We start from the raw sequence: 21,746 nt of genomic DNA on the forward strand, positions 1-21,746 counted from the left end.
TTGACTGTAACTGAGCCATTAAAAGAAATACTAACATTTTACCAATGCAGAGAAAAACAAGTCATTAAAAACATTTTAAAAGCAATACCTCAAGGACCACTTCTCCCCATATGAACTGACCCAGGCCCTGCAATCATCATCTGAGGCCCTTCTTTGTGTGCCTCCTCTTTGAGAGGTCTGGAGGGTGACAACACAAGAAAGAACCTTTTCTGTGGTGGCTCCCTGTTTGTGGAATGCTCTCCCTGAGGAAGCTTGCCTGGAGCCTTCACTGCATATCTATAGGCACCAGGCGAAAACATTTCTCTTCAAGAAAGCATTAACATCCCATGGCCCTGTGGAAAGGGTGTTAATTGCTTTTGTTTGTTTTGTCTTTATTTTGTTTGTTTTGTCTTTATATTTGTGTTTTCATTTATTTATTTATACATTATCAACTGCCCTGTGATCTTCAGGCGATATACAAATTCAGTGTAATAAAAAACTCAAATCGGCAGTAAACTAAAGAGAGATTTAAAAACTATCTAGAGCAATGGGAGAAACTCTGGCGAGAGGATATACGATTTACTGCCTCATATACAATTAAAGAAAATTTTGTAAAGATGTTCTATAGGTGGGACTTAACATCAGTTAAGTTGGCAAAGATATATAAATTGAAATCCAACCTCTGTTGGAGATGTGGTGGAGAAATAGGAACAACAATACATATGTGGTGGAGGTGTGAGGAAATTAAGAAATTTGGGATAGTAGTACACAAAGAACTAAAGAAGATGTTGAAATATCAATAACAAAAAAACCAGAGACATATCTCCTTGGATTGATAGATGATGAGATACCACGGGGGGGGGGGGATTTTTCTATATGCAAGTACAGCTGCTAGAATAGTGATTGCTGCTAGGTGGAAGTCAAAAACTATACCCACAAAGGAGGAATGGATTTGTAAACTAAATGAATATTTAATTTTGGCAAAATTAACTGCTATAATAAGAAATCAGTCGAATCAAAAATTAAAAAAGGAGTGGAAATGTTTTGATGAATATATGGCAAAATACTGCTAAAAAAAAGATATGCTAATATGCCTAGATTAATATATGAAGTACTGGATGGAAGAAAAATTAGTAAGGAAAGATGACAAGAATATATAGATGATTTGAGAAGGTCGTAGAATGCAAAGATTATTGTAAAGTGTATAATGTGGAGGAAATTGAGTGGGGGCAGAGGGAAGTGGGAGGAAGGAGAAAAGAATAATATGATGGATTGACGAAATAGAAATGTAAATGTATTTTACATGGGGTGGAAATGGTGTTGGCTTTGTTACATCTGTATTGTAATGTAATATGTGAAAACTAATAATAATAATAATAATAATAATCAAAACAGAGATTTAAAAAAACTATTCTCTGGTCAGAAACCAAACTGTGCTTCCTTACCAGGCGAGAGAACATGTTCATCCTAGTCTTTGCAGTTTTACATTCCATTTGTCTCACTTTTGCTTGTTTTGTTTCAGGGTGGGAGTTCTATATAATGGCAAAGCCATATGAATTTAACTGGCAGAAGCCAGTTCCATCCTTTCTACAAGATGGAGCCGTGTTTGACAGATATGAAGAGGTAAGGCGACTTCCTTAATATTGCCCTGGAGCAAAACATTGAAACCTGCAGTTTGAAGGCAAGCAAGGAGTCTTTGTCTCTAGAAAAGGGAAGGCCAACTGCTCAGACCAAGGGGGGGAAATGTTAATTATACCCCGCCCATCTGGCTAGGTTTTCCCACCACTCTGGGCGGCTCCCAACAGAATATTAAAAACATGATAAAAGATCAAACATTAAAAAATTTCCTAAACAGGGCTGCTTTCAGATGTCTTCTAAAAGTCAGGTAGTTGTTTATTTCCTTGACACCTGATGGGAGGGCATTCCACAGGGCAGGTGCCACTACCAAGAAGGCCTTCTGCCTGGTTCCCTGTAACCTTACTTCTCTCAGGGAGGGAACAGCCAGAAGGCCCTCAGAGCTGGACCTCAGTGTCCAGGCAGAACGATGGGGGTGGAGACGTTCCTTCAGGTATACTGGGCCGAGACTACAAGAAGACTTTGACATGAAACTCAGGGGCCACACTCTGCCATGTCATGTGCTGCCTTCTCTTAAGCTGACTAAGTGAGGCACAAGGCTCTGAAAGGGTTATAGAGCCCTTACATCTGCAGCTCGCATTAGCCCCAGCCAACATGTCCAACGGTTTGGACTGATGGGAGCATTAAAGTCAAATGACATCCAGCTACCACAGTTGTACCCAGTGAATGCAAATCATCAGCACACGCAAGAAAGTCATGAACAGTGTGCATACCTTGTTAGAAATAATAGTAATAAAGAATGTTTTTCTGTGTTTAGTTATTCACGTGTTTGCAAAACCACAGTGAACAGCATGGGAGAATACACTCTTCCAGTTCATTACTAGGGCTTTGAATTTGACTCGATACATGCACATGTTAAAGAGTGGAAAGAACAAGGGATGCTTCAAAAATTCACCTTCTTTGAATCTGGCCCTTGTTTTTGCAATGCTGAATAACCAGGTCCCAATCACAGACTAGAACTGAATTATTAGCAGTGTGATCCTATACACTTCAATGCAGATATGTGGATAAATGTGAATAGAATTGCAACCTCTGTTTGCCAAAAATAAAAAACATCTCTGGGCATTTGTTGACATTGCAAAGGCGACTGTGCACAATTAGCTCTTATCACAACATATATATTTTTAGGACCCACCTTGTTTCAGTATTTTTAACATTTCATTTTAATTACTGTAACCTACCTTGGGGCAGAGAGTGCGTAATTAGCAACAAAACCCTTCCATTGCTACTATTTTTGTTATTGTTTTGCTTACTTGCAGGTAAGCCATGCTCTCCACCATATTAAATGATTTACATTTACATTGACTAATAATAATAATAATAATAATAATTTTTTATTTATACCCCACCCATCTGGCTGCGTTTCCCCAGCCACCCTGGGTGGCTTCCAACAAAACACCAAAATACAATAACCTATTAAACATTAAAAGCTTCCCTAAACAGGGCTGCCTTCAGATGTCTTCTAAAAGTTTGGTAGTTATTTTTCTCTTTGACATCTGGTGGGAGGGTGTTCCACAGGGCGGGTGCCACCACCGAGAAGGCTCTCTGCCTGGTTCCTTATAACTTGGCTTTGGCTTTTCGCAGCGAGGGAACCACCTGAAGGCCCTCGGCACTGGACCTCAGTGTCTGGGCAGAACGATGGAGGTGGAGATGCTCCTTCATGTATACTGGACCAAGGCTGTTTAGAGCCAATGTAGGTTTTTCAAGACCTGTGTTATATGGTCTTGGCGGCCACTCCCAGTCACCAGTCTATCTGCCACATTCTGGATTAGTTATAGTTTCTGGGTCACCTTCAAAGGTAGCCCCACATAGAGCGCATTGCAGTAGTTCAAGCGAGAGATAACTAGAGCATGCACCACTCTGGCGAGACAGCCTGTGGTTGGGGTGGGGTTTTTTTTTGGAAAATGGAAATCACAACAGTTTAATTCTGTTACCAGCTTAGTGCATCCCCCACTGAGAAATGAATATTGGGGGGGGGGGGGCAAACACACATTGCCAGACAGCAGTGTAATGGATGCCAGAAAAGGATACCAGCCCAGTTACATCTCAGTTCAGACCAGGAGACGTCTTTCAAAAGCTGGCTATTCAGTTCCAGCAATACACACTTATTGCAAGCTCATTCAATATAATTTCCATATCTGTAAACTCTTTAAAAGAGGATAGCTCCAAGGAATGTGGGAGGGAAGATACCGTGTTTGCAAAAGAGAACATTTCTAGCCTGTTTCCTTTTTATTTGATCATGCGATCTATAGTCTTTTTGAGGAATGGATTTGTTTAACTAGATTTGCGGGGCTCGAATGATGCCTTAGCAAACTTCATGTAAACAGAACCTCCGGCTAATCTATCAAGCACTATAGATTAGCTGGAAGCTCTGTTTAGCGAGATGATAATAAAACAAAAAATAAGTCCCACCAAATCCCTTTAGTATTATTTTGCTTCATTCCATAATCTCTTGAAATGAAGAAAAGATATTTTTAAATATTAAAGCCTGCCAAGACAGCCAGAGATCTTATCTCCCACATTCTTAGTGGCAGCAAATAAACGACCGAGGAACAGTATGGCTTACTCAAGTTTCTTCTTTGCAAAAGGACTCTTCTCCACTCAGATTATGCACACGCCCACCAAGCAAATACCGTCCCCTAAACTTAAAATTTCAGCTGGTTTTAGAAATGCACCGATGCTTTTCACTTTGGCATGGCACCAGTGAACAGAGGCAGTGCTGGATTTACATATAAGCTAAACAAGCTATAGTTTAGGGCCCCACTCTCTTGGAGCCCCCCAAAAAATCCAAAGAGAAAAAAATACTTTGATAAAATACATATTTTGTTATGTGCAAATGGCTTTAGATACCTATTAGGTCCATCAATTACCATATAGCATATATTCAACACAAAAAAGTGACAATTTGTTGTTGACAAAGGACATTTGAAGGGCCCCATTATCTTCAGTAGCTTAGGACCTCATCAAACCTAAATCTGGCCCTGAGCAGTGGTACCTCTGGTTACAAACTAAATTCGTTCCGGAGGTCCGATCTTAACCTGAAACCATTCTTAACTTGAGGTACCACTTTAGCTAATGTGGCCTCCTGCTGCCGCCGCGCTGCAGCCACATGATTTCTGTTCTCATCCTGAGGTAAAGTTTGCAACCCGAGGTACTAATTCTGGGTTAGCAGAGTCTGTAACCCGAAGTGTTTGTAACCCAAGGTACCACTGTATCACAATATAGTGTGCAGGACACCGAAATGCCTCAAAATGACTTACATGCAGGATAAAAATAGCAATGACAAGAAAAAAATACAGTGGTACCTCGGGTTACATACACTTCAGGTTACAGACTCCGCTAACCCAGAAATAGTACCTCTGGTTAAGAACTTTGCTTCAGGATGAGAACAGAAATCGTGCTCCTATGGCATGGTGGCAGCAGGAGGCCGCAGGAACTGGTGCTGTGTGAATTGAGTCCTAGTTGTAGGGTTTGTCTTTTGGGGTCTCTGTATATTTAACATAGTGGTTTGTGGGGGCATTATGAGTTTTAAAATATTTTGTTTCTGAACCAAACAGAAATGGAGGTTGATACTCTGTAGACCTGTTATTTAACTTGAAGCACTGAATATTTTTCTTTTTGCCTGTCGACAGGAGTCTTTCGTCTTTGAACCAAACTGTCTCTTTAAAGTGGATGAATTTGGCTTCTTTATCACATGGAAAAGTGAAGGAAAGGTACTGTTTGCAATGACTTCAATATGATGACTTTCTCTCTGGAGTACTTACCTCTCCGATCTTTGAAATGTGGAATGTGTGTTTGTGATAAAGCAAACTGCTGCCTGTTCCATCATGAAACACAACTCCTAAATACCAGGACCTTGGGCAGCAAATCCCCAAAGCATCTGTTAGGGAGTAAAGCTCCATGGACCACAGTGGAACTTACTTCTGAGTAAACGTGCATAGGATCGCACAGTTAATTTGTTGAGGGAAAATCCACAAGTGGAAGCACATATTATGTACCTCCACCCCACTCCACCCCCTTTATTTTAGTTAACTGGGGAGAGGAACAATATTTCGGGCACCTCTTCTTTCCCAGCAACCATTTGTTTACTGTAAGGAGGAGAGATTTGCTGAGCAGAACTGTGTTCACAGAGTTACAAAATGGGATGTACCATATTTCTCACTCTATAGGACGCACTGGAGTTTTAGACGCACCTAGTTTTAGAGGGGGAGAACAAGAAAAAAATTTCTCTCCCTCTCTGTGCAGCGCTTCTTCAGCGAAGCGGCAGGAGAAATGCTCACACATTTCCTTAATTTCTGGAGGGGAAAAAAGTGTGTCTTATAGAGTGAAAAATATGGTAAATGCAGAGAGTTGTATTACTATAGTGCTAACTGTTAAGTTGTGGGCGAACATAGCAGACGACACAGCGATTTCTCCAGGGCAGCTCTTTACTTGCAAGCTGGACAGAACTGAACAGCAAACAGCTCAGCCGGCCTGCTTTTATAGGCAGCCAGCTGTCAACATTGTAACAACAACAACCCAGAGTTTCCCGCCTAAAATAACTGACGTGGACCTGAGTGAAAACTATCTACAGACCTGAGTGAAAACTATCTACAGTATCCCCCTGCTGGCCCAGGGTGAAACTTCACTACATAACACTAACGGCTTGGTGATGGCCTTGGGGATATGTAATCCTGGTCCTTTCTCTGCTAGTCTCTCTACGCCCACTTCTGTGCTGGCAGCTGTTATGGGAGCATAGCAGCAGCCCAACTTTGTTCCCTTCTTGTGACCTTCTCTCAGGATTCATCCCACCTTTTCTGTGTAGTTGATGTGAAGACACAAAATGGAGGAGAAAGGACTTGGGTGTGGTGTGTAGTTGCTAAATATGTGTAGCTTTGTAGCCAAAATTACATTACTATTATATTATATTATATTATATTATATTATATTATATTATATTAATCAACAACATCATCATCATCATCACATCATTCGAATCGAAGTGGTGAAATCACCTTGATCTGTATGCTTTAACTGAAATGAACAGAATACACTTCTTTGTGTTAACTGCGATTGCGAATTCTAATCCAGCTTTGCTTTTTGCTACAGTACCTATTTTAATGTGATCTTTATTATAACCAAACCCTTGAGATTTTCCTGTTTCCTTTGTCGTTCCAGGAAGGGCAGGTTTTGGAATGCTCTCTAATCAATAGTATTCGCTTTGGAGCCGTGCCAAAGGTATTTCTGTAATTTTCTTTAATGGTATTGTTTTAAACAATAAGTGTTGACTTGGGTCATGGAGTTTACTTTGTAAGGTTGCTATCAACAAAACTTTTGAAAACCCAGCTTCCTCGATGGCCCCTTTAGTCTTTAAAACAACAACTTCAATTTTCTTCCAAAGCTTCAGCATATGGCATAAATGCCTAAAAATTCCAGCCATAGTTAAGTGTTTTTAAGTTCTGTCAAATTTCATTTTTTAAGCATGTTCTTAAGTTTCACCATTTCAATTAGCAGGACAAAAAAATGCTGTCTTTGTGAGTGAAGCTTGCCAAAAGTTTTCTTCCAATTAAATTTTAGACACAGCTTCAAACAGAGAGCCATCAAACACTTATAAAAATGTATGACCATTATTAAGATAAGGGTTTAATGTATTCATTCATTGGCATTCCGATCTACAAGAAGATGTTGCCATGCAAATGAGCTTTCCTGATTTTAAGCGATAAACTGGAAATCTCTTTACATCAGAGTAACATGATAGGGTCTGTACAAGAAATCTCCAATCTACATATTCCTTCAGTTCTGGCTTGCATGCAGACTACAGGGTGATAATCTGTTTTTCAGATTTGTAGTTTTTTGAAAATTAATTCTTTTCCCCTAACCTTCATGAGGTTGTTGAAGTGGCAGAAACAAGGCCGACCAGTTCTGCAACTGGTTGCAAAACACAATCTTCTGTAGACATAGATTGGTAAACATAAGAGTCAGCCATATGTCACACTGCCCCGAGTGCCATTTATAAAAGGTGTGACCTGCAACGGTGATCATAGCTTAGAGAGTTGAGCTATAACTGGACCATGTTTTATGAAAATGCAAACCATCATGCTGTGGAAAGGAAAACCAGAAGCGCAACTGAGCAAAAGAACAGTCGTTGGAAATTGATTCCCTTTTTCCAGAAATATGATTGCGGTATCCTGCCTCTGGGACGCAGGTGGCGCTGTGGGTTAAAGCCTCAGCGCCTAGGACTTGCCGATCGAAAGGTCGGCGGTTCGAATCCCTGCGGCGGGGTGCGCTCCCGCTGCTCGGTCCCAGCGCCTGCCAACCTAGCAGTTCGAAAGCACCTCCGGGTGCAAGTAGATAAATAGGGACCGCTTACCAGTGGGAAGGTAAACGGCGTTTCCGTGTGCAGCTCTGGCTCGCCAGATGCAGCTGTGTCACGCTGGCCACGTGACCCGGAAGTGTCTCCGGACAGCGCTGGCCCCTGGCCTCTTAAGTGAGATGGGCGCACAACCCCAGAGTCTGTCAAGACTGGCCAGTACGGGCAGGGGTACCTTTACCTTTACCTTTATCCTGCCTCTAAAGAGCATCTTCATAAATAACCTAGAATCATGGTGTGTCAGCTCCTAAAGGTTGAATTTTAACAAGTTGCCACCAGCTTTGTGGCATATAAAGTTTCTGCCTTCTGGAACAAGGCCTTTGTGACATCATCTTGCTTGGACTACTGCAATGTGCTCTATGTGGGGCTACCTTTGAAGGTGACCCGGCAACTACAACTAATCCAGAATGCGGCAGCTAGACTGGTGACTGGGAGCGGCTGCTGACGCCATATAACACCAGTCCTAAAAGACCTACACTGGCTCCCAGTACGTTTCCAAGCACAATTCAAAGTGTTGGTGCTGACCTTTAAAGCCATAAATGGCCTCAGTATACCTGAAGGAGTGTCTCCACCTCCATCGTTCTGCCTGGACACTGAGGTCCAGCGCCAAGGGCCTTCTGGCTGTTCCCTCGCTGCAAGAAGCCAAGTTACAGGGAACCAGGCAGAGGGCCTTCTCGGTAGTGGCACCCTCCCTGTGGATCGCCCTCCCACCAGATGTCAAAGAGAAAAACAGCTACCAAAGTTTTAGAAGACATCTGAAGGCAGCCCTGTTTAGGGAAGCTTTTAATGTTTAATAGATTATTGTATTTTAGTGTTCTGTTGGAAGCCGCCCAGAGTGGCTGGGGAAACCCAGCCAGATGGGCAGGGTATAAATAATAAATTATTATTATTATTATTATTATTAGTTGTATTACAAATACTCAGCTGTGCCGTGAATGCTTTCAAACTGTGGACTTGAAGCACTGATAAAAAAAAAATATTTAGCAAAGGTGAATAAGAAATGTTTACATGTTAAATATTTGAGGTGGGGGAAGCGAACAAAATTCCTTTCTGTTTTAGCTCTGGACGTCTAACAAGGCATTCATTGTCTCTAACAGGATCCAAAAATATTAGCTGCTCTCGAGGCTGTTGGCAAGACAGAAAATGAACTTGAAGGGAAAATAGTTTGTGTCTGTAGCGGCACAGATCTGGTGAACATCAGCTTCACATATATGGTAGCAGAAAGCACCGAAGATGCTAAGGTATTGTCTATTTAAGCATTGCTATTCTATATAAAATCTCAAGTGTTCTACTGAAGGATAACAAGTTCTCATTTGGACACAGATCTGTGGAAATTGAAATGGGATTGTGCATGTTGCAAAAATTGAGCTAATGTTTCCATTGAACCTAATGCAGTGCTTTCCCAAATGTTTGGGTGTTCCCCCCATTTGGGAAAATGTTAGAATGGCAATTTAGGAAGTGTGTCCGTTTGTGATAAAAAGTTTGCATTGCAGTGAAAGATGTAATCTGCAACTCTTCACAGTAAGACTGCTGGGAGACTTTTGTTAAATATCACTTAAACCTTGGCTTTCATTTGAAGAAGAATGGAAAAGAATACAATTATAATCTTGGTTTTGTTTTCAAAAGGGCATGATGATGTATTTATCCTTTGCGAACTGTCGAGCCTGAGTGCAAAAAATAAAATATCTGATGCTTGATGATATGAAAACAAAAACGTATTTCAAGCACTTTGTATTGTGGATACGTGAATTAAGGGCCTATGGACATGTTGGGATGCCATATACTGAATTACATCATTGGTTAATTTAGCCTGGCAGAAGCTTTCCAAAAATTTAAAGGTTCCCCAACAGCAAACCAGAGATGCCAAGAATCAGTACTGGAACCTCCTGCATTTCAAACATGTGCACGTAAAACCAAATTATGGAGCCACCCCAATTTGCTTTCTGCTACAAGTGTTATTTTGTATTCTGTTTTCTTTTTAAGATTATGCTATATAGTCATGCTTCTTGCAGTGAAGTTTGCATTAAAAGCCTCCCAACTCAGGAAAGCCTACTGAGATAAGATTCGTCTGTGTACATATTATAAGGATTTTATCATATCTGTTTTAATATGTTTTGGAGATTGTTTGCTTTCCCCCTTTCTTCTTTATATGCTTTTTGGTTATAATTCTGCTATGCTATCCTATAACGAATTTGCAATTTTGAAAAACTTCTTTAAAAAATATTATCTCTGCGATGATAATGGTCATGTTTATAACGAATAGTTCCCCCCCATCTGGATTCCAGTGAAATTACTTTTGATTTACCATAGCAAAGCAGAATGGCGTGCTTCCCTTTTGGTGGATTTAAGAGGCTTTTTCAGTAAATGGTTTCCCTCCAAAGATTGACAGTATAGAGCTGACTCCATTTGTTTGATTCCTAGAAGCTCCAGTGCACATAACATTTCAAAGCAATTACAATATGTCTGGGCATATATTGTCATGGACAGTTCCCAGGAATACCTAAGATCCCAGTTACACAATTTGGAGTACCGTAGTCTGTTTTCCAAGCTCACTTATAGACGAGGTTTCATTACATCCTAGAAAAACTGCTTCACCAGCACAGTCCACTACGAGCGAAAGAGAGAGGCTCTCTTTCAACATTTTTTGCAGGAGATAAATATCTCTAAGGCAACCCCCTGCCATATTAGCTTTAGAGCAGCTATGTATTGGTATAAAAAGGTAAAGGGACCCCTGACCATTAGGTCCAGTCGTGGCCGACTCTGGGGTTGTGGCGCTCATCTCGCTTTATTGGCCGAGGGAGCTGGCATACAGCTTCCTGGTCATGTGGCCAGCATGACTAAGACACTTCTGGCGAAGCAGAGCAGCACACGGAAATGCCGTTTACCTTCCTGCCAGAGTGGTACTTATTTATCTACTTGCACTTTGACGTGCTTTCGAACTGCTAGGTTGGTAGGAGCAGGGACCGAGCAACGGGAGCTCACCTTGTTGCGGGGATTCGAATCGCTGACCTTCTGATCGGCAAGTCCTAGGCTCTGTGGTTTAACCCACAGCACCACCCGCGTCACATGTATCGGTATATTCCATGCTTATTGTGTGGCAAGACCCCCAAGCCGATCCCCCATTAGAATAAAGAAATTCACACAGACATGGATATTTTGTTTAAGGTTTTGGGCAAAATCTTGGCCACAACTTTATTGATTACAGGAATGAGAGTGGTATTGGCTTAGACCATATCTGACTTCTGCCCCCTTTGCGGGAAGCCTGTGAGGGTAAACCACCCAAAGGGAAATTGCTTCGGGGGAACCCGCCTGCATCTCCCCTGGTGTTCCCAGAGGCCCAGCATGGCCCTAGCCCCTCAAGCAGACTCTGGACAGGATCCTGGCCCCAGATTCCTTTAACGGAATACCCTTGAAAATGGAGGGGCAGGCGATGGCCGACCTCCCCTCCCCCATTGAAGAATAAGCCAATGCCTAACCACCAAACCTTACAAAGTTGTGACGATTGCTAAGAGGTAGGCAAAAACCAAGTGGCCCGTGCCAAGTTGCCAAATGGAAAAAAATCCTATCAATCTCTGACTCAAGATGGGCAACCAACCGAAGTTCAACACAAGGCACTTAAATTAAAGGGAGGGTGGGCGAGTGTTTGACAGCGCAAAGTAGGAGCCTGGCACACGTCGCACTGCTGCTTTCATATTTCCCCCCACAATCATCCTTCAAAATGATTGGGCAATAGCCCTGGGTGATTGTGGTGCCACCCCCGGTGTAAGGGTAATAGCTTCACCCACACCAGGGTGGGGGGGCCAGTTTGAGGGACTGCCTGCAACCAGGACCATCTATTAAGATGATCCCATTTTCTAAGAGCACAGGGAAAGCTACTGGGCCATATTTAGTGGGACAAAACAAAAACGCCCCAAAACCTAGATCCTCATCCCGCCTTTGAAATCTCGGTAATGTCCCGGATGTATGGCAACCCTATTTTCATGTCATAGCTGATTCATCCCATTAAATAGCCATGTGAGAAGTCTGCCCGCAATTTTATATACACTCATTGAATAGCAGTGGGCTGACTTCCAGCTCAGTTTTAATTTTGTTATGAACATTATGGCATGTGTGTATATCAGTTTATATCGAGGAAAGATAACATTCTCGAGAAGATGCTACTTTAGGGAACAGAGCCTAAGTGCAAATAGGCTACCAGGGAAAACACAATCTTAACTTAGCGGCCGAGAGCATTTAATGGCATCTTAAACTCAAGCATATTTGCAAAACCGCTATTCACATTTAATGGCCAATACTTCTACAGTACTCATTGCTATGAATATACTATTAACCACGGTTTGATAATGTGCTTTATGTACCACAAGTGCTGTTGGTTGTGAAGTTGAGTGTTTTTGCATTTCTGCTCTTTTGAAAGGCAGTTGTATGGTAGGGACACTATTTTTTTTTAATTACAAAAGAAGTTCACCTTTAAATTAATCTCCATAATATTCCTTTTAATTTTAGTAGTAACCAGACTGTAAGCACAGGCACTGCGATGAGGGGACTTAGGAATCACTCATTATTTTGGGCACTTTGTTTAGGTGTGATCTACTTGAAATAAATGCCCAATGTCTAGGCAGCAATAATTATTATTAAGTTTGTATACTACCCTTCATCTGAAGATCACATGGCTGACAAAATGAACAGACAAAATGCAAAAGAAAAAGAAACCACAATAAAATAAAAACAAACCAATACCCCCCCAAACTCTCCAGATCTCTTGTGTTACCACTCTCCAGATCTCTTATGGAGGAGGCTCAGAGGATGAGCACAGAGTCCAGGTTAATGCATATGGGGAGAAGCGGCCCTTGAGGTATTGTGGCTGGCTTCACAGTTTTTCCTGCAGCATGATTTTTGCATAGCACCCACCCACCATGATTCACAATATATTGCCAGGCCAGACTGTTAAATAAAAATAATAATGCATCACTGAACGGAAACAACTTGTGTCAGTGTGAATGGTTGCAGAGCAGAGTGAAGCACTCATGTACTCTGTGTGTATGTGTACACAGTCCTACACCCCATGGGGAAAAGATTTTACACTACTTTGGGTGAATTTTTTTGGGAAGAAATGCACTTTTGCATACCTTTAGGTTTCTTCCGGGGTTTGCAAACAACTCACCTGTTTTGCTGTTAAACCAGCTGTGCTGCCAAGCCTAACCAGATATTTCTGCCTCTTCACTCTCAACCTCTTAGTTAAAACTCCATGATTGAAAAAGAAGTTAGACCTGGCAACTCAACGAACATCAACTAATACGGTTTTTTTTTCCTTCAGGAAAGCTCTTGAAACCAAGAGATTGCACGATTCAAGGATTAAAGTTTAATAAGAAACTTGATTTGGGAAACTTGCCAGCTCCTTAACTCTGCCCCAGTACTCAGCTATAATGGAGAGCACAAAATGAGGGCAAGGTCATACATAACAAGCTTTCCTGTAGAGGTTACTATATTGAACACGAAACAGGTTTTTGTGGTAATCATCTGAAGCAGGTGTTCGATATTGAGGAGGTGTATTTTGAAGCTCACAGGCTGTACAAACTATGGTCATGTAATTTGTACAGCACAAAAGGAAGCAGAGCATTCAAACAAGATTTACACTGCCTCTTCCCTGACTAGCTTCTGAAGATAATGATCCTGATGGACTGTTCTTTTTAACCTATACCTAGGACCTCCCATATTGCAGGATATCAGGCTGTTCTTAATCTACCCATTTCCACACCGAGGCAAAGCTGCTGTCTGCTTGTTTGCTTTCATCTTTCCATTACTGCTCTGCTGTTGGCCAGCAATTTGGGAACTACATTAATCATATTGATTTAAAACCACGATTCTACTTTCAAATGCTTTCAAAAAGACCTACAAAGCCACAGAGATAAATGGGGGAAGCTTTGCATATTCCCAGCATATTAATGGGAACTCTCCCTGGATGTATGGCTGCTTGGACCAAGTCCATTGGGCATCTAAAAGACATAGATATATCTATTCAGCTATATGTATGATGATGATTGATTGATTGATGGACTGCCTTTTATATTAGTATTCATGCAATTTACAAACACACTAAAAACTGCTTAAAATAGTTCTTAACAGTGCAAAAACCAACTAAAGACAGGTTTAAAAATGATATAAAATCAACATCTAGTGTAGACCTTTTATTCTTTTTAATAAATGTATTTATTTGGTTTTTCAGATTAAAGTTTTACAGTCACATATCCAACATACAACATAGAAACAAGATTCCAAAGAATCTCCTGGACTTCTCTCCTCCGCTTTGTGGATCCTATGGTCTGTCATTCCTTCCTGCATCTTTTGTAATAATCCAAATTTTTTACCTCTCCATTGTGCCCAAAATTCACCATTAAACTGCAAGTGCTATTCTAATCCTAATAATTTTAAGTGTTTACAATAGTTTTTAAGATACGGTAAATAAATTTTCCCCATTCCCCATTATAAAATTTCCCTATTAACATTTTGGTCTTCCAGATTTCTGATTCTTCCGGTCATTTTTGCCATTTCAGCATAATCCATAAATTTAATTTGCCATTCTTCTCTGGTAGGGACTTGATCTTCTTTCCATTTCTGGGCCAATAACATCTATGCAGCCGTGGTCGCATACATAAATAGTCTTTTCTGCTCCTTTGGGATTTCGGCGTCTACGTTAGAATTCCTAACATAGACCTTTTAATCCAGCCAGTAAATCATCTTGAACCAGTTGTCAACTGTGTTCAAAAAGTGTGAATAATAGGTGTCCCTTTTATCTCAGTTGGGATACTGTTCCACAAAATGGGCAGCTGCACTGACAGTCCTTCTGATATTTTCGGGATGTTAAGGAAAAGCTCTTCTGCAGAACGCAATAACCTACAGAGAATATAAGGGATGGTGACTGTATCAGCAGCTCTTGTTTGGTGCCATGGGCTTTATAAGGTCAACATGAGCAAAGGAGATCAGAATATAATTCGGACACAATGTAGGGTAGAGAAGCAACTTCCTCCAGCTGGAGGGAGTTGAGGAAAGCAATGGGGTAAGAAGATATGAATGTGAGCAAATGATGGTGTTGACATTTCTCTGAAAGCAGAAATTACTGCTTGAGTGCTGATGGAAAGTATAGTTGTGTATTTCCAAGTGTGCTTATTCCAGCTATTCTCGTATGTTGAACCAAGCGACTGGAGATGTTTTCAGTTGAAAATGACTAGGTGAACTGGCCCTTTGCCCTGTGGAATGTCCTATTTCAGTGCTAACAAAGCTTGTTTTCATCCTGAATAGAAACAGAAACCACTCAAGTATTCTACTGGCTTCTGGGTGAAACTTGTTTTTCAGTAGTCGCCTCTTTCCTGGGTGCTGCCATTTACTAGCTTTTCCAGAAAAAGAAAAAGCAAATAATAAAATGTTCCGTTGTTATATGAAGATAGTCATGTTATGGTCATTGTCTGATCTGGCAAGAAGCAGTAACTGAGGTCCTTCATAGTGGGGCCAGTTTGTCTTCACATTCTACTTTTTATGGCACAGAAATTACTCCACGAAAATGGGGGAAAGGAGAAATATGCTCAACTGCTGTGTGTTAAGGTTAGGGATAGCGGGGAAATTTGGTGCAGTCCACATTTTAATGGACACCTACCTAATTCACAGGACGCAGGTGGCGCTGTGGGCTAAACCACAGAGCCTAGGACTTGCCGATCAGAAGGTCGGTGGTTCGAATCCCCACAACGGGGTGAGCTCCCGTTGCTTGGTCCCAGCTCCTGCCAACCTAGCAGTTCAAAAGCACGTCAAAGTGCAAGTAGATAAATAGGTACTACTCCGGCGGGAAGGTAAATGGCGTTTCCGTGCACTGCTCCGGTTAGACATGCTTGCCACATGACCCGGAAGCTGTACACCGGCTCCCTCGGCCAATAAAGCGAGATAAGTGCTGCAGCCCCAGAGTCGGTCACGACTGGACCTAATGATCAGGGGTCCCTTTACCTTTACCCTACCTAATTCACACTTCCCAAAACAATGCACGAAACCAAATACTGCTCTCTTTTAATATGTTCACCTCTCTGAATTTTGCGATGCAGTTCCCCAACCAAGAAGAGTTGACAATAATGTGCACATTTAAAGGAAGGTATGCATGAAAACGTACACATATGTAGGGGGGATGCATTGCATTTTGGGAAATTGCCGCAGATTGTGAATATTATACTGTTTGCAGTGAATATTACATTGTTTACAGTGAATATTACACTGTTTACAGTGAATGAACGCTGCTTACAGAGTGTGCTTATTAGGAGAAATGTGCACTGAAATGCTGACAAATTTTCATGAGACTCAAACACATATAGTGATGTGGAAATGTGCTGAACTGAACTCAATATTATAAATATGAGAAATGGAGAGATACCAGAACTGACAGCATTGCCCATTCCTAGTTACATTCAAAGCTTTTAAACTTGATTCACAATAAATTTCTTGTAGATACCTCACCAAATAACTGAAAACAGGCATTCTTCATCCTGGTCTTGTCAAGGTCAGGTTAAAGTCAGATATGGGGTAAGGGTAGGCGGCCTCTTAGCCTAAAATGGGTCTGTGGAGAACTATTATAAGAGGAAGCAATGGGATTAAAAAATGTAATTAATAAATAGGATTGCATATTCTAGCCACCCAAGATGTTAGAGCTTTGTTTATGTACAGCATCCATTTTTATCTCCCTGTCCGTTAACGTAGGAAAGAGGCAACACATTATCAATATAAATGGCAAATACAGACTGATAAATCCTCTGAATGAGAATTCCCCACCTCCCTCTGTGACTGTCTAAAGTATCCTGGTTTTCCACCAATTTAATTGTTCTTAGAACCAAGAGGGATGTAATACCATTTGAAAACTGGAGTTTATTTCAATGGTTTTCTTAGTTTCTTTATCTCCTTAGCTGTGTGCTACAGTGTACTACTGCTGACACCTGGTGGCATTCCTGAAAAGAAGGCATAATTTTTTATCTAACACTTGTCTCTTTCAGTACTTATGGGTTTTGTTTTAAATTCTTAGATTGGGGGGGGGGAGAGATCAGTAGTTTTTCAATATTCAAGGTTATTTTGAAAGTTTCATTTTTATCTTATTTTTAAAGAGAAATGGAGGTACAATGGAACAGTACTGTGGTGACAGAATAAATCGGCTTATCCCATTTGTTTTTGTTGCTGTGAAGTCACGTTTTTCTGTAATTGGTTGTGTAAGCATCTCTGCACTGAGCATATGTACAGATTATTGGGAAAGCCCAATAATGGGAAGTCACAGCAATTATTATTATTATTATTATTATTATTATTATTATTTTATGCTGACTTTCCTTCAAGCAGCTGAAGGTAGTTTCAATGGTTCCCATTTTTATCAGGTTAGGCTGAGGGGCTGTGACCAGTCCATGGTCACCTAGAAAACTTCATGCGGGAATCTGCTAATGGTTGAGAGAAACAGTATTATGAGAGATACAGTATAATCACATTTTAGGATAAGCCTGTCAATGGCTACTAGTCATGATGGCTATGTACTGCTTCCATTTCTGGAGTTGGTATACTTCTGAGTTTGAATCCCCAGCATGGGGTGAGCTCCCAATGCTCAGTTCCAGCTCCTGCCAACCTATTAGTTCGAAAGCATGTCAAAGTGCAAGTAGATAAATAGGTACCACTCCGACGGGAAGGTAAATGGCGTTTCCGTGCACTGCTCTGGTTCGCCAGAAGTGGCTTAGTCATGCTGGCCACATGACCCGGAAGCTGTCTGTGGACAAACGCCAGCTCCCTCGGCCAGTAAAGTGAGATGAGCGCCGCAACCCCAGAGTCTTTTGCGACTGGACTTAACAGTCAGGGGTCCCCTTTACCTTTTTATACTTCTGAATATCAATTGGGCATGTCAATCAGAAGGTCAGCGGTTCGAATCCCCGCAACGGGGTGAGCTCCCGTTGGTCTGTCCCAGCTCCTGCCAACCTAGCAGTTTGAAAGCAAACCAGTATAAGTTAATAAACAGGTACCATTTTAGCGGGAAGGTAAACACCATTTCTGTGTGCTCTGGTTTCCATCATGGTGTTCTGTTCCACCAGAAGTGGTTTAGTCTTGCTGGCCACATGACCCAGAAAGCTCTGTGTGAACAAACGCCGGCTCCCTTGGCCTGAAAGCAAGATGAGTGCCACAACCCCATAGTCGCCTTTGGCTGGACTTAACTGTCCAGGGGTCCTTTACCTTTTTTACCTAGAGCAGGTACTTGCCCACCAGTAGTTTCAACGGGACCTGATTTGTAGCATGTATACTTAGAGCCGCAGACGAAGTGGGAAGTATGATAGCGATAATCATCCCACAACTGTTGCAGTTATGTAAGACTATTCTGCAATTTATGTAAACTGCCATGCAATTTACACCATCGTTTCCCGATCAGATATTGGCCAGAAAGGCTCTTGTTTTCATGCTGTTCTGGCAGTTTATGCTTTGGCTGCCAAGATTGCTACTGACTGCAGATGGTGTTCCACAGAACCTTCAAATTAAAACTTGACAAATTTGGAAATTCTGGGTATGGATGATAATGAAATGGGAGTCACGAGTCAGCGCGATAGTCACAGAAAAGACACCTTAATGAGTGCAGAAACGACTTCTTGGGATGAAAAATAGGAAGTAATGGAACACAATGTTGCAGGATCATTGTGTAGGCTTAACAGCTTCCTACCAATTGCTGTTTCTTTCCTGTGAAGTCTTCTAGGCAATTCACAGTTGTAAAGTTCTAAAATAGATGCCGTTAATGCCAGCACAAATTACACGTTACTTAATTTGGGCTAAAATTGGCAACGGTAGCTGAAGTAGAGAGGCTCATATTTGTGCGGGCTATTAATGGAACACTTAATAAATCAATTAGGGGGGCCTGACCATGGAATGTTATGTTGCTGTAGCTTCAGCATCTATCTGGTGGCATAAACTTGTTTGTGCAACTAGAGGCAATTCTAGTTTAAAACAGTAGTTAGCCTCTTCAGCGAATAGGCTACTTTCAGGAAAGGTTTGATATAAAATATGTGGAAAGGTGGCTTTCCTCCCAGGAATTCAAGATATTGCACAGGGTTCTGCCTCTCTCCCACTTTATCCAAATAACCACCCTTTGAGGTAGGGTAGGTTCGCCCAGTGAGTTTGATGGCTTCTGGCTGACTTAAACCCTGGTCTCCCAGATTCTAGTCCAACACTCTACCGCACTGGCTTTCTCATTCAGACTTCTCTGGGGAAGTGGTTGGGCCAATGAAAAACTTCTGTGGCCCATGTCTAGGAAGCACAGGATGAGTGGAAGCGTGGATGAGGCCAAGTCGTCCTTTACTCCTTCACCTCTGCACCAATAGGAACAATTCTACCACAGACACACAGCTTACCAGGCAGAGCGCCTTCTCAGTACAGTGGTACCTCGGGTTACATACTCTTCAGGTTACATACGCTTCAGGTTACAGACTCGGGTAACCCAGAAATAGTGCTTCAGGTTAAGAACTTTGCTTCAGGATGAGAACAGAAATCATTCTCCGGCGGCGCGGCACTAGCAGGAGGCCCCATTAGCTAAAGTGGTGCTTCAGGTTAAGAACAGTTTCAGGTTAACTATGGACCTCCAGAACAAATTAAGTACTTAACCCGAGGTACCACTGTAGTGGCACCCTCCCCGTGGAACACCCTCCCATCAGTTTTCCAGGAAATAAAGAACTATCTGACTTTTAGAAGACATCTGAAGGCAGCCCTGTTTAGGGGAGTTTTACATGTTTGGTGTTTTACTGTGTTTTATGTTTTAATTTGCTGGAAGCCACCTGGTGTAGCTGGGGCAACCCAGTCAGTACTACAACTACATTTGAACATGTGCAGGGGCTGTCATGACAGCCAGATTGGGTAGGGAATTTGTCCTGTTATTGCTAGATTTTTCATAAATACAGAAAGAAAACATTTAAGAAGGGGAATCAATGGCCATGACTCGGATGAGTGTGGGACGCATCTAGGGCCAGGCACTCAGTTGTGTCATTCCTAGCTTCTGAAGCAACAAATGGGCCAGAACTACCGTATTTTTCGCTCTATAGGATGCACCGGACCATAGGAGGGGGAAAACAGGAAAAAAAAATGTTTTTGCTTGTTCTCCCCCTCTAAAACAAGGTCCGTTCAAGAGCATGTCGGGGAACAGCGCAAAGGCTGCGCTGCCCCCTGAGCTTGTGGGGCTGGCGGTGGGGGGAAGTGCTGCTTTCCCCCACCGCCAGCCTCAAAGATCCCTGAAGCCTTTGGAGCGCAGCTGCACTCCAAAGGCCTGAGGCTTTGGGAACAGCCTTTCAAGCCTCTGCCCCGCTGCCCTGCGGAGGCTTTGCGCAGCCATCCCAAAGCTAGAACAGCTTCGGGCTGCAGGCTGCTATCCGCAAGCCTTCGGAGCCCGGTGGGAACTCCCGCCGGGCTCCGAAGGCTTGCGGATAGCTTCCTGAAGCCTGGAGAGCGAGAGGGGTCAGTGCACACCGACCCCTCTCGCTCTCCAGGCTTCAGCAAAAGCTTGCATTTGCTCCATAGGACACGCACACATATCCCCTTCATTTTTGGAGGGGGGAAAGTGTGTCCTATAGAGCGAAAAATACGGTATGTCTTGTGTAGGTGCTGAAATCCCAAAGGAGCAGAAAATATTATTTATGTATGTGACCACGGCTGCATGGATGTTATTGGCCAACAGATGGAAAGAAGATAAAGTCCTTATCAGAGAAGAATGGCAGATTAAATTGATGGATTATGCCGAAACGGCAAAAGTGACCGGAAGACTCAGAAACCAGAAAGACCAAAATTTTAATACGGAATGGGGAGAGTTTACAATTTATCTTAAAAATCATTGTAAATAGTTAAAATCGTCAGTGGGATTGGAACAACACTTGTAGTTTAATGGTGAATTTTGGATATAATGGAGATGTAAAAGATTTGGATTATTACAAAAGATGCAGGAGGGAATGACTGACAATAGGACCCACAAAGGGGAAGGGGGAAGTCCAGGATATTCCTTGGAATCTTGTTTTTATGATGTATATTGGATATGCAATTGTAAAACTTTAATTTGAAAAGCCAAATAAATAAATTCATAATTAAAAAGAACTATGTCACGTGTAATATATAAGCAGAGAGCTGTTTTAGCGTTACGACGAAGAGACTAAGCTATGAATAAGGAATTATATGCCTTGAATCTCACCCCTGTATTGAGCAGGCTAAGGGTGAGCCTCTGTCCTCTTAGGATTCGTTCACACTTCCAATTGTCCGACCGCTTCCCGCCCCCCCCAAAAAAAACCACCTACTGAATTGGAATGAGCATCTGTCAGTTTTTCCGTGGACTGTTGTTTGTTCTGATTCAGCAGTAAACAGCAGGTTTCTTGGCATGGGACAGGCAAAAGTGTGGACAAGCCCTCAGCCTCAGTTCTGCTTCTGCAGTATGGGAACAACACTTATGTAGGTGACATGGTAATTGTAAGGACTGAAACAAGATTATATATGAACACTCAACATGAACAAGCTATGATGATGATGATCAGTGCTTTTTTCTGGGAGGACGCAGGGGTATGCATACCCCTAGACATTTTGTGAATCTAACGGGAGAAGAAACTATTTTTTTTTTTTTTTTTAGTTTCTTCTTTAACACGGTGAATTGTCAGTTCGGTTGCTACCCCCGATAGTGGCCTTTTGTTCATTGACTGTATTTATTTATTTTTCTTGATTTGAACTATAAAATGGTGGTTTTCTTGAGTCAAAATGAGAGCACCCCTAACCT

The 21,746-nt window shown here is 41.9% G+C and overlaps 2 protein-coding genes across 14 annotated transcripts in view; one reads left to right on the top strand and one right to left on the bottom strand.

Annotated features, from left to right (window-relative positions):
* Positions 1 to 21,746, top strand: part of PLCB4 (phospholipase C beta 4) — a 665,275-nt gene that overhangs the window by 114,007 nt on the left and 529,522 nt on the right. For all 13 annotated transcript variants that reach the window (XR_014561903.1, XM_083730054.1, XM_083730046.1 and 10 more), the window contains 4 exons: positions 1,502 to 1,602; positions 5,247 to 5,327; positions 6,772 to 6,831; positions 9,061 to 9,204. Coding sequence is in view for 12 of the 13 variants with exons in the window: in XM_083730054.1 (XP_083586180.1) it covers positions 1,519 to 1,602; positions 5,247 to 5,327; positions 6,772 to 6,831; positions 9,061 to 9,204 (369 nt within the window). In the remaining variant the exon portion in view is untranslated. The remainder of the gene's footprint in view (positions 1 to 1,501; positions 1,603 to 5,246; positions 5,328 to 6,771; positions 6,832 to 9,060; positions 9,205 to 21,746) is intronic.
* The window catches only part of PAK5 (p21 (RAC1) activated kinase 5), a 264,301-nt gene that overhangs the window by 14,499 nt on the left and 228,056 nt on the right, over positions 1 to 21,746 (bottom strand). The window lies entirely within an intron of this gene.

The sequence above is a fragment of the Podarcis gaigeae genome (assembly GCF_964106915.1).
Source record: "Podarcis gaigeae genome assembly, chromosome: 3".
In the NCBI taxonomy this organism is placed as follows: Eukaryota; Metazoa; Chordata; class Lepidosauria; order Squamata; family Lacertidae; genus Podarcis; species Podarcis gaigeae.